Source organism: Camarhynchus parvulus, chromosome 4 (genome assembly GCF_901933205.1).
Source record: "Camarhynchus parvulus chromosome 4, STF_HiC, whole genome shotgun sequence".
NCBI lineage: Eukaryota > Metazoa > Chordata > Aves > Passeriformes > Thraupidae > Camarhynchus > Camarhynchus parvulus.
In genome coordinates this window covers 57,464,478-57,478,903 of record NC_044574.1, presented here as the reverse complement: position 1 = coordinate 57,478,903, position 14,426 = coordinate 57,464,478, and the positions used below count along the sequence as shown (strand labels likewise).

Genomic DNA, 14,426 nt, shown 5'->3' with positions numbered 1-14,426 from the left:
TCAATTTAGTTGCTAATGAGTTGCTATATATTTTGTTTATATGTTTACATAATAAATATATACAAATATTAAGGAAAATTTTAAAGAACAGTTTTGGCAAATTTGTAGTTCATGATGTACTGTGCTGCTTGTCAAGTAGTTATGAAACCAAGTTCCTGACCTAGACTTGATTGGCATTTGAGTATTAATGCTTGCACTACATGGAAGACAAGCCTCTTCTACCCCCTTTGGATTAGAGGATGTAGCAGTCCACTTGAAAAATGGGACAACCATCTGAGTAGAATTTAAAGATGCTTTAGGCATGATTCAGAAGAAGAGTGGTGGTAAATACCAATGCTGTAGTTAATTTGTTGTCAGAGAAAAGTAGCTTGGACCTTCAGTTGTTACTGATCCACTGCTGAATTCCTTGGGCATATTTTGGGGATGTGTAATATATAAAGATGCACATTTAGGCGCTTTCTCACTCTGTGCAAGTGTAAGTTGTAGTTATATGAATTGCTAATATGGAGGGTGAAAGTAGCTGAGCAGCATTTCAGAGAATGCAGTTGCATGCATCAAGATTGTTCCTTTTTATCTTCCATGCAGTGGCTGTTATGTTGGTCTCTTGCTTATTGTATGCAACTTTTCCTTCTCTCTCTACCTCTACCACAATATTGCAGTGTGCAGAATTTTGGCTGGCTCATAAAAAGGGAATTTCCAGTACCATATAATACTGGCTTATAGTAAAGCCTAACCTTTGGGCTAGGTTAAGGAAAAATAAATTGTTCTTCTTTGAAATATGGACATTTGTTGATGAGGTGACAAATTCTGACACAAGCTGCAGAGCTCAGGATTCATGGATCTGTGCAGAGGGCCACACTTAATTTATATTTTACAAAGCTGCTGTTTCACCCAGCCTCCCTATGCTGTGGCCTTCCTTGCACTACTGTTATGTTCCCCATCTCCTGGCATTACACAACTGATAGTGAAGCTGTTGCCAGTGGTGGTAGTGACAGGGACTTTCATAACAATGCTATTCTGAGCTGGTTTGGAAGGCATAGCAGTTAAAATGTCTGGTTCTGCTGCTAGCTGCCCAGAAAGCAATATGAGTGAGATATTTATAGAAAAATACTGGTGCAGGCACAGCCTTACAGTAAATGCAAAGGGCACCTTTTAAAAAGTGGCCTTGTGCTTTCATTTCACTTCAATGGGGAAGTAATACTCTTTGGAATTGGAGGATGTATTGTTTAACTAGACCTCTAATCATGTTATGGATGATGTGTCTCCAGGAGAATCAGGGGACAAGACCTTTAAGTGTTTTTATCACAGCTTAAGATCTCAGAAAATGTGAACTTAAATAAAAGTATGTTCAGGAGGTTGTTATTGCTCTGTATCCTTTTGAGGATACCTTCCACAGACTTTTTTTTTTTTTTAGAGAGGCAGTCTCTTACAGTTATGAAGTGTTTGACCATAAGAGTGGAACAAGTTGGCAGTACTTGTTTACCACTGTTCAGCTGAGCCTTCTTTATTAAATCATTGTTCAACAATCTGTTTGTCCTGGTATGAGACCCAGTGTCTTCACTGCTAAGGTGATAGACCTGGAGTCCCTAAGAAATGCATGATATGCATAAGGCTTGTGGGTAATTTTGATACCAGAGTGGTTAAATTCTGGTAAAATTCTTGTTACATTCTTAACATTTTGCCCTCTAACTGCATTTCACAGGCCAGATGTATGGCAGCTAACCTTTATACTTCTCAATATGTGAGTACAAGAGAGAAATTACCTTGTTCTTCCCTTAGAAAATGATGGAAATGGGCTTTCTATTTGGGGAAAAATACATGCAAAAAGGTTTGGCTAGATGTCTTTCGAGGAACTCAGAGCTTTCTGGTGTGTCAGAGCCACATGAAGTTTGTGCAGGACGAAGTCAGATGCTGGAGCATGGTGTTTATGCACGTGTGGATTCGGTGTGAGAAAGTCTGTGTTGTAACCAGCCTGTCAGCTTTAAATCACTGCTTGCGCCAATGTTTACACTGGCACTGGGCAGTCATCTCAATGTTTGCATTTGCAATTTTTCAAGTAGAAGAGGGAAAAAAGAGAAACTGCCTCTGTTTATTCATGTTGGTAATCAGAAGTCCACTGTAGGTGCTCAGGTCACTGAGCCCCTTTGAGGGTGTGTGACGTAGGAGCCAACAGCAGAAGGCACAACTGTGTCCTATGAGAGTGATTTTGTGTTTTGAGCTGCAGCTGACAGGAGGATGGGAAAATTAAATTAGATCTTCAGGGTACTGCTGGGAAAGAGGAAGACTCCCTTAACCTTGGCAACCTTGTCTATTCCTTGGGAGGAATAGACAAGGCTTTGCATGTTGCCTACATTTTTATTTCTGATTATGGCCTAGATGACTTTTTTTTCTGCTTTTCTTGTGAACATCACACAAGTTTTGTTTGCTACACAGCCACAGGATCATCTGGTGTGGGTAAATCTTTGCCATTTAGGATAAAGCAAAGAAATTATGAACAAAGTGACAGCACTGTACAGCTGATGACATGGGCTAGTCAGGCACTGTGCACTCTTTATGAAGCCTCTCATCTCTTCTGTACCTGAGGAGACCAAATCTTGCCTCCTTTAATATGAAAATGGACATTCTAGCTCCTGACAGAGGTTCTTTCCTCCTGGCTTCATTCATGTGATCTTTCTGATGACAAAAGTCTTTATTTTTATTGAGCTCAGTTATACAGGTAATCTCAAGTAAAATGAGATACAGTAGTGTTGCTTTCCAACCTTTGCTAAACATGGATTTCCTGTTACTCCTCTATATATTAGAATTGGTGGAAATTTGCAGAGTGACACATAAATGTTCCTGAGATCTGAATGATTAATATTTGCCATTTGAATTGTTAGCAAATGTTTACATTCTGGTTTTACTGTCTAAAAAAACCAAACAACATCCCACTTTAATGCATATACTCTCCTTGTTTTTAGTCTTTCTTCATCTCTTCCTGCCTCTGAGTGAGAAATACCATGCTGGCACTCCAGAACTCCCTTGAGTCATCCCAGTTGCTGTCAGTAGAGACAAGTTAGCATTTCTAACAAAAATAAAGTGAGCAGGATAGTTTTCTTTATCTGCCTCAGCATTGTTAAAATTATTGGTGAAACAGAGAAATCCTTCAATGGGAAGAACCATAGAACTAAGTGTGTCCAAAAAGCTTTTCTTTTACCAGATGTTTTAGTATTTGTAAATATTATTTACCAAAAGGTGGTGATGGAAATGAGGAACTACAAAAATTAGGGAATGAAAGACTGATTTTCAACAGAAACAACTTTGCTGGTAAGAGGCAGTAACTCTGCCAGCAGAGGCCCCAGCTTGGTTCTGTGCTCTGCTTGTGGCAGAATGCTGTGCCTGCCTGAAGCAGCACCAACTTCTGCTCAAGTGATGGCAACCTCTGGCAGCCAGGAACAGAGGTCTCAGCGCTGTGTTTTAGAGAGCATCATTTTCTGGATGATGTTCCCCTGCTGAAATACAAACAAACAACAGATTAGTTATTCTGTTTTCTTTATCTGGTGCCTTTTCAGTGTCATTTCCATAGAACTGATGGTTCTTGAACATAGTTGAAATAAAGCAAGGTTTTCATGTTGTCAGCACAGCTCTATGGGTGGGTTGGGGAATAGGTGATATCTTTGCTATTTTTTCTCAGTCAGCAAATTGTGTTGGACCACAGGGGACATGGCAGTGGATAAATACATCATCACCTCCATACTTTGGGGTTTTTTGGTTGATATTCTGGAGGCTTCTTGATTGGTGGGTGTAGTTTTTTGTGTGTGTGTTTGTGGTTCTCTGGATTTTTTGATTAATTTTTTAAAATAAGAGCATAAGGTTGTGCACATTTCTACTCTACTAAAATAATTAGAGTAATGTGGTATTTTATAAGAGACTTTTTGAACATCAACACACTTTTTTGGGAAGATTTCATTGGACTCAAAATGTAGTTGGTATCAAAGTTTTGTGGGGTTTAGTTTGTTTTGTTTTGTGGGGATTTTGTGTTTTTCATATTTTGTGTGTTTGGATAGTTGGTAGTTTTGTGTGTTTTTTGTTTTGCTTTAAACATGATACAACTGTTGTGTTGCCCTATCACATGTACAGCACATGGGCTGGAGTCATGTGTAAGATGTACTCTCCAGCTTCTGAGAATTCAGTATGGAGTGTGCATACATCAGAGTCAAATCCAGACCCTATTTGTTTCCCAGAGATGATGCTGGATTGCTAAAAAGGCATGTGCTTTGCCTTGGAGGGGGCAACTGGGCTTCTGGAGATTTGGTTGAGCAGTTAACACTGCCTCTTTCATTTTTGCCATGCTGGAGCAGGATTTTTATATGCATTTTAACAGTTATTTAAGAGTCCCCATATGCTTAGAAAGGAATCTGAATATATGTGCCTTTTTTAAAGCTGCATCATAACTAGGTTATTCCATCAATACAGTAGAACGACTGGGAGCTGCAGTTGGAACAATATGTAAAAATACAGCTTGTAAAAGATTTCCTTTATTAACTGTCATCATCCACAGAATATATGTTCAAATAAACGTTGTGTAATAACTAAATTTGAGATTAATAGGCCCCTTAAGAAACAGAGAAGTCATTCAGGATAGTCAGTGAAAAATAGCCTGTAAGACTGTAACATGCGCATATTGTCCTGCTTACATGCTCTCTCTGGTGTCATTGCCATTTATCAATGTCGGCAGGCTCTGTTCTCATTAAAACGCTCTTGCACAAAAGCAACTTAATTTTCTTAAGAGAAGAGGACACCTGATTCAATTTAGTGCTCAAAACCAGGAACTTGAATATATTTTTTTTTCCTGTCTGAACTCAGATGAATAGTTATGAACAGCAACACAGATTAAACCTTATTAGGTATATTTATATTCTGTTTGCAGTAACAGCGCTGTGGCAAATAGCTTTCTACAGAGATGTAACATCTTGTTATTGGAAACAGCAGTTAAGACATGAGCTGTGGTAACACTTACAGAAGATTTTATTTTTAAATAGGAGATTGAAGGAGTTGTTTAAAGGGACTCTGCCAACTCATTCAAGTTACTTCTAATGTCCTGCCTTCTTCCACCTTTTCGAACTACACTGATCTTTTTGGGTAGATAAAATTTCCTTTTCTGTTCTGTTGGGTCAAATAATTTCCATCACTTTCTTCAGTCCTTTTCTTTTTTTTTTCCCTTTCTCCTTCTGTCAAATAGGAGACGTGGTTCGATTAAATTTTGCAATAATAGCATGGATGCTGTTAAATCTTACACTACCACATTGTGTTCTCTGTCCTCTACTGCATAATCCTGCACTAGAACTGTGAGAGTCCTTGTCTCTTCCCAGTTCTTTTCTGCTCTTCTGGGTTTTTCATTCTCCTTCACTGTGCCTTGTGTGTTAAATAGGATAATTAGTCTTATTGCTGCTGCTTGAGTTGCATATCCCACTAGTGTGCAGTACATCCCCCTAGTGCTCAGGTTTAACTGCAGGGAATGGCAGAGAGACACACAACAGCTCTGGATGATGCTCAGGCTGCTTCCTTCCAGGATGTTCTGGGGCTGTTTGCTTTCATTACTCTGCATCTGTGGCCTTGACCCTGGAGTGTCCTTTCCTCAGTGGGATGGCTTGAGGCCAGCCAGCCCCTGGTGTCCATGGGGTGTTCTGTCCCAGCTGTGGGGTGCCTGGGGGTCAGCATAGGTTTAAATACATCTAGGAAGGTTGTCTCCCTAAGGGCTGCCAAATGACACTGGAGAATCAAATGTTTTGGTATTGAAGCACTATACACATATTGGTGAGAAAATCTCTTTTTTTTTGCTGAGGTCCACATACAAAGCTGTGGGGCACTGTTCTTTCCCTGTGCTCTGCAGTAAAGTTCCAGTCTAGTTGTCCATAACAATTTCTTTATCATTATCCTGCTGATAATGATAAAATGTTGCTGTTTGACCCAGGTGTTCCAAATGTGGCCAGGATGTGTTTTCCTGTTGTTTAATGTAGTCTGGCTATGTTATTATCAAAACAATATCTAGTCTAATAAATTCCAAGATAGTTTATCTTGGTACCAAAAACAAGGCAATGGAATAAAATTCAGAAGGTGTTTTGTATTTAATTCTTGAATTCTAAGCACACTTGTTTGATCTGCTGCCCAGTCACATGTACTTGACTGCTGCACGTACTTGATGCTGCATTTGAATACACACCTGGAGGGACAGGTTCAGCCCCTTGGTAGTGGCTTTGCCCTTTTCTTCCATCTTTTACCAGCCTTTGTTGCCAGGAGGACTTAGATCTCATTGCTGCCACTGTAGAAATCTAAGCAGTGTTTTCCATACATATATTCCAGGAAAAGGGGAGGGATGCAGGGCTGAAGTTTTGTGCTAGACTCTGGTATGAGAGGAGTTTCTGCCAAGTGCTGCCAGATAGGTGTCCTTCCCAGGTGGCCTGGTCATTTCTCATTTGGAATTCTCCTTGGAAATGTAGACCCTCAGCATTCCCATTCAGCAAGCCCAGTGCCATGCAGAGTTGACTGAAATTGCACCTGCCCAATGGTAAGTGAATTTGTTGTTTAATGGAGCTAATATGTACAATTGTTAACTCAAGTGATGCTGCCCATGCTCTTGTACTTGCTTGTTGAGAGTCCTGGCAGTGACTTTCCGTCACATCTCTTGAGTTGGTGCAAACCTAGAAAATTTGTCTTGTTGATTCTGCTGCTTTTGAATGTGGTCTTGATAATGGGGGCTCTGGAAAATGTTGAAAATAGACTCTGAAAATGTTAGGCTTTGTGTTTTGCCAGATCATTGCGCCTGCGTAAGCAGTACGATAAATGATAGAATTGTTAGATGTGATGATTGTTTAGTAATTAAATATAATTATTGTATAATCATAAGAAGAATCATGAGAAACTATGTTAGAAATTTAAGGGGGAACCATGAGGGGCCATGCTTGACTGAAATCTATGTATACAATAGAACAATATAAGTTTAATAATTAACATGAAAGTTATATAACGATAGAATATAAAAACATGTTCATCTCGAATGTATGGTCGGAGTCAGATTTGGGTTGAGTACCCCTGACACCCAGAGCTCTTAATAAAAGCACCAGCATATGTGATTGTGTTTCTGAACTCTAACAGTCTGACCTTACATTTCAATACATGGCTATGCACTTACCTTTTGAAAGGACTTCACTGTGGATTTTATAGAGAGCTCTCCCCTCACTAATGGTAAATGCAATGAATGGTTTCCAGACACATGCAAAGCTGAATTTGGAGTATTATAAAGACACCCAAATGTTTTCATGTTTTATTGTTTCATTTAGGCTGGCTGCAGACAGTCTGATATCTGTTGAAACACAAAAAGAGCCAACACTAAAAAAAGTGATGCAATAATAGTGACTAATAAATGTTTCAAATAGAAAATGAAGAGCCTGGCTGTATCATGTGTCAGCACTAATGTTTATTTGTATCATCCCTCTAAGGATTTCAGAGGGCTTTTTAAGGAATGAATTAATTTTGACAATGCCCTGTGAGGTATGTATCCCTTTGATAGGAGGGAGTTGGAAGCACAAAAGTGTTCAAATTCTACAGGGTGATGCTACTAGGTATGTTTAATTACAAATTGGAGCACTTGATTCAGTTTGCCCAGTTTGTTTAAACTGAGCCAGAATCACAAATATAAGCCCCAGGTCTGTGACTGTGAGAAGAAATTACTTCTAAGTTTGTTTTGCAGGGGAAATGTTTACAAAGAATACTGCAGATAGAGTAATTGACATATGTAAATCCTCCCTTGCTGAGGCAAATAATCTGTATGATTGTATCTTAATATGCAGTCTTCCTGGCTTTTTTTTCTCTTCTTTTGTCTGTAATGAGTGTTTAATCATCTGCTCTGGATAATTTCTGACACATCAGAGAAAGGGAGTTAAAAATTGTAAACTAGTGTACTCCAGAACTGGTTGTGACTTGTGACTTTTGCGCATGACTAGTTAAACAACTGAAGTATAAAATTTGTCCAAGGTTATTGTATGAGTCCCTGCTATATGTTTGAGATTATTTAAAAAATCCAGATATCTACCAGATGGATCAGGAAGGAATAAAAGAAGTTTGATAATGGGCAAAATACCACCATCTAGTATCTCTCCTTTACACCTTTCCAGATACAGAATTTCTCCTGAAAGTGGAATTGCAGCCTGTTTTAAGTAAGTGATATCTCTAGATGATCCCCAAATCAAGACTGGTAGCCATGCTCTAGGTTTGTGTGGATGGGTAGAGTGTGTCTTTGCCTTGCTACATGAAAGTGTCAGTTGCACAGCTTCAAATACAAGCAGAAAATCCTGATTTAATTCACACTTGTTGAAGAATTGTTTATACTACTCACGCTTCCTTTCAGCTATGATCTCTGGCAAGAGAAGCTGTTTGGACTTGTGCCTCCTTTTTTTTTATGTTCAAAAAAGAAATGCTGATGAGAGAGAGGTGTTAAAATATGTTACTGTAGTTTACAACTGTCAACTATAATGTTTTATTTAGCTGTATCTATTCAGATGCTCCCTCCACAACATGGAGTGCCATATGCCATTGTCCCTGTTAGTGAGCAAGTCAGCAAGGGTTTCCCAGTCTGCATTTGTTTTTGTATTTGGACCACTGAGGAGCTGTGGTCCGGTGCCATCTTTTATTGATAGGGCCAGCAGAGGAGGAATCTAATGAAATTATCAAAGCTTTGAATTAATTATGAACTTGAATAAGAAAGCTAAGCTCTCTAGAGCCAAGGATCTCATTACCCATTCATTTTCATTGCATCCTCTTATGGAGCAGAAGGCAGGTTCAGCTACTGCTCCTACCCTGATTTTGGACTTTATTCAAACTTGCTGAACTCGCTAACAGCCTCTTGTTATTAATCTGTGGCTGGAGGTGTCCAGGGTGATTAATTTGACTCTAAGCTGGCACGTAAATGGTAGATTTCCCTCCTCCCTTTCCTCTTACCTTTGCTGTGTGGCTTTTCATCATCAGACTGGCTGCCATACAAGAGTTTCTGTTCTTTCTTGGTAATTGGGGAACGCTATGCAAGACTCAAGTTTTAACTTCCTGGAATTTAATGAGTTCATATTGAGAAATAATACTGCTATCTTATATTTCCTGGATATTTAGGTAAGCACAAACACTTCTTAAGTCGTTATCAAAACTGTTTATTTTCTTATTTTAAAAGACTATGGAGTGAAAAGTAATGACATTTTGGCCTCAGAAGTATGGGAGATTGTGGGATTTCTTTTTGTTGTTATTCCTATTTTAAATTTGTTTGTCAAGCTACAGGAAATTCTCTCTGTCAATACTTTATTATGATGAACTATTAAAGTAGCTTATTTACAAGATTAATATTCCATTAAAATTTTAAAAAAGTGTATAAAATGCAGTATTTTAGTTAAATCAGGTAATGTTTATTTTAATTAATAGGTCAGTATATGAAAATGTTCCTGGCAAATTAGAGCACAAGTAGTGAGACCAAGCTTCTGTGTAATATTTTTAGTTCTTGTGGATATTCCTTTTCAATCCATCGGCAAAGATTTTCTTCTCCTCCGGCTTTTGTCCCTTTCAGCACATTATTTATGAATGCACAAACCAGAATCCATCAGTCTTCATAAGTTACAGGCGACTGGCAATTTTTTAAGCAGTGGCTAACTGCCTAATGGTCTCTGTGTATGTGTGTATTTGGAGACTCTAATAGCTTGGTGGGTGGGGGAAGGACATTTTGTTCCTGCGCTATAGCTATTGCACCATTGGTGATATTTATCCTTTTTTTCTCTCTAGGCAGCTGCAATATTTAATTCTGCTTTTGGAAGTTTTTTGGTAAGTAACACAGTATTTATAGCAAGTGCTTTAATAGTCTCATTTTTAACAGTATCATTGGTGTGTTTGGATTTTTTCATATAATTGTTGGTGGATTCAGATGGCAAAAATTTGAATCATCTTCCAGTTTATGTCGCCATGCCCTTAAATACAGATATTTCAATTTCTTTTCTTTTTGTTAAACTCTTGAGAAAGGTAGTGAATAAATTGTCTCTGCTCATGGTAAATTAATAATGTGTAAACACATCTTAATTTTCTCCTTAATGGGTTAACAAAATCTATTATTATGCAGATGTTTCAGACATGGGCATCAATATATTGATTTTTCTAATAAGGCCCATCAAATACTCATTATTTTCTATCAAGAGGCCATGGATTTTGAAAAGAAAACATGACCCAGCTGATCAGAGAGTAGATGCTAATTTACTCAGTGACTTGTCATTTGTTTAGCATATTTTACTGTCAGTGAAGCCACTCATGTCTCTGAGGAACACACTAAAATAGCTGGATATGGGAAAGCAATCAATCCAGCTGGAAATATAACTGTTTCTTTAAAAAGCAAAAGCAGTATTTGTGGTCCTGATGGTCTACAAACATTGGAAAGGACACAGTAAAGAACACTAAATATATTTATGAAGAAAGAAAGAATAGATTTCTTTTACTGATGTGTGGCTTAGAGAGATACTAATGAATGTTAAGTAAAAAAATATTTTATGTGTTGACTGATTGTTTATTTAGACAGCTAATAATTGAATTTGCTCTTATTAAATTTATACATGTTTAGAAGTAAGTGTTATGATGCCAGTCTTGTGTCTCAGTTTTATACTGTGATGTATAAAATGAATGAATGATAAAAGAACCCAAATTACAAAATTGAAATAAAAACTGTGAGTACAAAATAACTCACTTTTTATTCATTGGGGGTTTTTTTATTTTATGAAAAGCTGACTTTTAGAACCTTCAGTATATGGAACTGTACTAGCAAGAGACAAAGTCACGTGGCATTTTGCCGTTGTGTTGTGCTGCTGCATTTTTGAGGGACTAGGCTGAAGTTAGGAAGGTGGGATATACATTTTTTGGGTATGAACAACCTCTCACATATTTAAAATATCAGTTCCCAACTACTTGTCCTTTGTGTTACCTAATATTCTCCTTCTATGGGGCTGCCTCAAACTGTGGAAGTGTTGGAAAAACTCTAAAGTCTGTGTGTGATATTTTCTCTTTGTTGCTTGGCACGAGCTCCTGGTTTCCCTGCCTCTCCAGCTTTCAGTTCAAGAGGTTTCTGTGAATACCCAAAGGCTCAGTTCAGCTGCCACTTGGAGATACTTTTTGCCTTCAACTATGAATTTAGGCTCCACTGCAGCTGACTACAATGCTGGCTCCTAGTAAATCAACAGAGACCTATTTTCAATTTCTAGTAGTTGTTTGTAGCTCTTTGAAGAAATCTGAGCTTAAGAAGCGGAGTTAGTTTTTGTTTTCATGTAATAGTCCTAATTTTGGTTTTGGTCTTAGTTCATGATCCTTGGGAAGTTCTGCTTACGTGTAATTACCTCATTTCACTTTTTGTTCCCTTCAGGTGTTTTTGCAAATGTTGGAGCAGCATTGCAGTAAACATTATTCTTACAAAGTTCCCAGAAAAGACTTTCCAAAAATATTAAAGATCAGCTAGAATGAAACCATAGTACCAGCTGATTTTTTCTAATTACAGTTGTTGGTTTTTTTTAGAATAACATGGTAAAGACACCGGTTGCTATTAAATTACAAATATATCCACACATTTAAACATTTGTTATGGTCATGATTTCAAAGTAGAATTATTATGTAGAGAATACATGTGTATGACACAAAGCAAATCACAAATACATTTACTGAGTGCTTTGTTATTACCAACTTTTCCAGTTATGAAGTTGATAGTATAAACCTTGTGGTTGACATGTGATAGTAGGCCAGGGTCAGTAGTAAGTAGACAGAGTTGTTTACCAGTATTTTCACAGTGACTTTGAATTGAGCTGCTCCAGATATGGAGCACTGACAAGCATGTGGTCGCTTACAAAGAAAGTTTGCTGTTGAAAAACTGGCAAAGCATTAAGTACTTATGTGTTTGTGTGTATATATATATATTTGTTTGAAGTCAAAACTGTTCTATAAAATGTAAAAATAATTTGCTTGTTTCTGAGAACGTAATGGAAGGTCCTGGTGGAAGTGCTTTTGGGAATCCATCAGTTTATAGTGGTGCCTAACTTAGGGATTTGGCTATGGGTGGAGAAGCTATGTCCTTCCTGTATCTTCAATTCAGGATGAATCTAAATCACATCTGTGTTTTTCCTAGGAGTGTCTGATGATGAGCTGTATGTGAACAGGCTTAGATGGAGTTACAGACCTTTGTGACCAAAACTTTATGGGGATTATTTGGAAGGCTCTGAGCTCAGCAAGGCTGAAGTTTTTCTTGTGTTCCTTGTCTCACCAGGTGTAGCATGTGGGCAGGTTGTGGCGCTAGTGACAAAGCCAGGACAGTGTTTTCTCTTTTCAGACTATACCCTGTGGGCCAGTGCCTATGTCTGATAGTGTCAAACAGGCTGATTTAAAAGGGCTGAAAGATGTGCTGTTCTGATTGCTCTCCTGCCCCCACGACATTTTTTTTTCTCTTAAGACTAGGAAATAGTGTTGAGAAGTTAAATTAAAGTAAGTTGTGGAACAAAATGTTTGCAGGAAAATACTCAGTATAATGGTAGAATGATACTGAGATCAGCTTATTTAGACGAAGTGGAACATGTTGTGATATACAAGATGTAGAAATGCCAAATATGTCTTGATGAGCAGAAATGCGCTTAGATTAAGGACCTGGGGGTGTTTCCACTGGTAAAGAGATTTACAAAACCTGCCAGCCAACCACAAAGTAATTCCTTTTTAACTCCACCAAAGTCCATATTCCTATAAATATACAGACAAAACAGTACATGGAATGATACACTACATATTTACATTATTTTATTGACTTAGTTTAATAATGTCTCAGGTCTAATTAACACCCAATGTTTGAAAAAACTAATTGTTACAGAAAAGTGTTTTTATATAGCTAGATTAGTAATAACTAACGATAGATGAATTCAATTTACATAAATTTCAGCCAAGAGAATATTCAGGCTCATACCACAGAGGATTGCTCTGAGCTGGGTAGTTAATATCATTATCTCCTCCCCTCGTTTAAGCACTTTGGTTTACAGTAATTGTGGAACATAAGAAGTGATTTCAGATTTTCCTCTTAATGGGATTTTAATATAACCTGGTAGTGTTTTACTCATACAGAGTGGTTGGTTATCCCAAGGTTGCATGCACATGCTAAGATAGAAAGCACTGTGTTAGCTGTTTCCACTTGGAGGAGAGAATACTTTGCACCTAAAGGCTGAAGAAATTGCCTGGAATGTGAAGTGTAGGTCTAGTCTACTAGAATTGTTAATGTTGTATGCATTGCTATGCTTCCTAAGCATTTCTATTCTGTTTCTAAAGGAAGACAAGTTCCTTGCAAATGTGCAAATCACAGAGCAATAGGCAGGAGACTGCAAAACATGCTGTGCTGCTGGTTGTTCCATGGTGTTTGCCTGAGTGGTTCAGCTCCTTTGACTTTGTCCAGCTGTCACTGAGGCTGCTCCTGCCCTGGAGACGTGCTTGGCTGAGAGCTGCACTCAGTTTGCAGTGACAATGTAATGCCTTGTGTGTGGGACATGGACTTCCAGAACTCTGTGTCCTCACAAAATGCTCTGCATTGCTAGACTGGACCAGTCTTGTCTGATCTTTCTGCCTCTCATGAATCTCCTTTCTGCTTGAGACCATGGGCTGGGAATCCCATAAGAATATCCAGCCTGGGGTGTGAGTCAGTGTGGGCTGGTTCTTTGGTACCTTGGGGTTATGAACAGTGAGTGTGAAAGGAACAGCCATCAGCTTCACCTTCAACAAAGAACTGAAGCTGAGATCTGTAGGCCTGTGGGGACAGGAAGTCAAGAGGAAAATAGAGGGTTCTGGGGACACTGCTCAGGTGACCACTGGGCTCCTGAGAAAACAGCACAACATTGTTTGAGACTTCCTCCAGTGCTGCTATGGATTAGATTTTCTTTCTCTGTTGAAACATAATAGATGAAATGAGACTCATGTCAGGTGCCCATCATTCCATTAATCTCCTTTGTCCGAACTAAGGATGTGTGGGTTTTTTCTGTTATCTGACCATCTCTCAGAGGGGACAGAGCTGGTTTGTGCCACTCAAATAATTTTTGGAGTCACCACATGGCTCATCAAATCAAGGCTAGTATTTTTATTTACATTGTCCTCCAAATGCAAACTAAAGCTAGCAGAGAATAAAGTTAGTTTCTCACATATACCCAAAGCTTAGCTGGTTAATGAAAATGTATGGAATTCTTATCTAGTCTGCTTTAGCAGGCATAATGATTTACACAGCCTGACAGCACTAGTGCTGCAAGTAAATGCATTAGTCATAGTGTCCATTTTTCTTGCAAATTTGTGACACAGATTTAATTATGGGAATGACCAGCAACTTACAAATCTAATTTTGGTAGGCTGAGCCAACTTTTTTATTT

At 38.3% G+C, this 14,426-nt stretch overlaps 1 protein-coding gene across 2 annotated transcripts in view; it reads left to right on the top strand.

Moving 5' to 3' along the window:
• The window catches only part of SLC10A7 (solute carrier family 10 member 7), a 139,564-nt gene that overhangs the window by 37,013 nt on the left and 88,125 nt on the right, over window positions 1-14,426 (top strand). The window contains exon 5 of one of the 2 annotated variants that reach the window (XM_030946910.1): window positions 9,799-9,837. The exons of the other annotated variant lie outside the window; for it this stretch is intronic. Within the exon in view, the coding sequence (XP_030802770.1) occupies window positions 9,799-9,837 (39 nt within the window). The remainder of the gene's footprint in view (window positions 1-9,798; window positions 9,838-14,426) is intronic. 2 annotated transcript variants of the gene reach the window in all.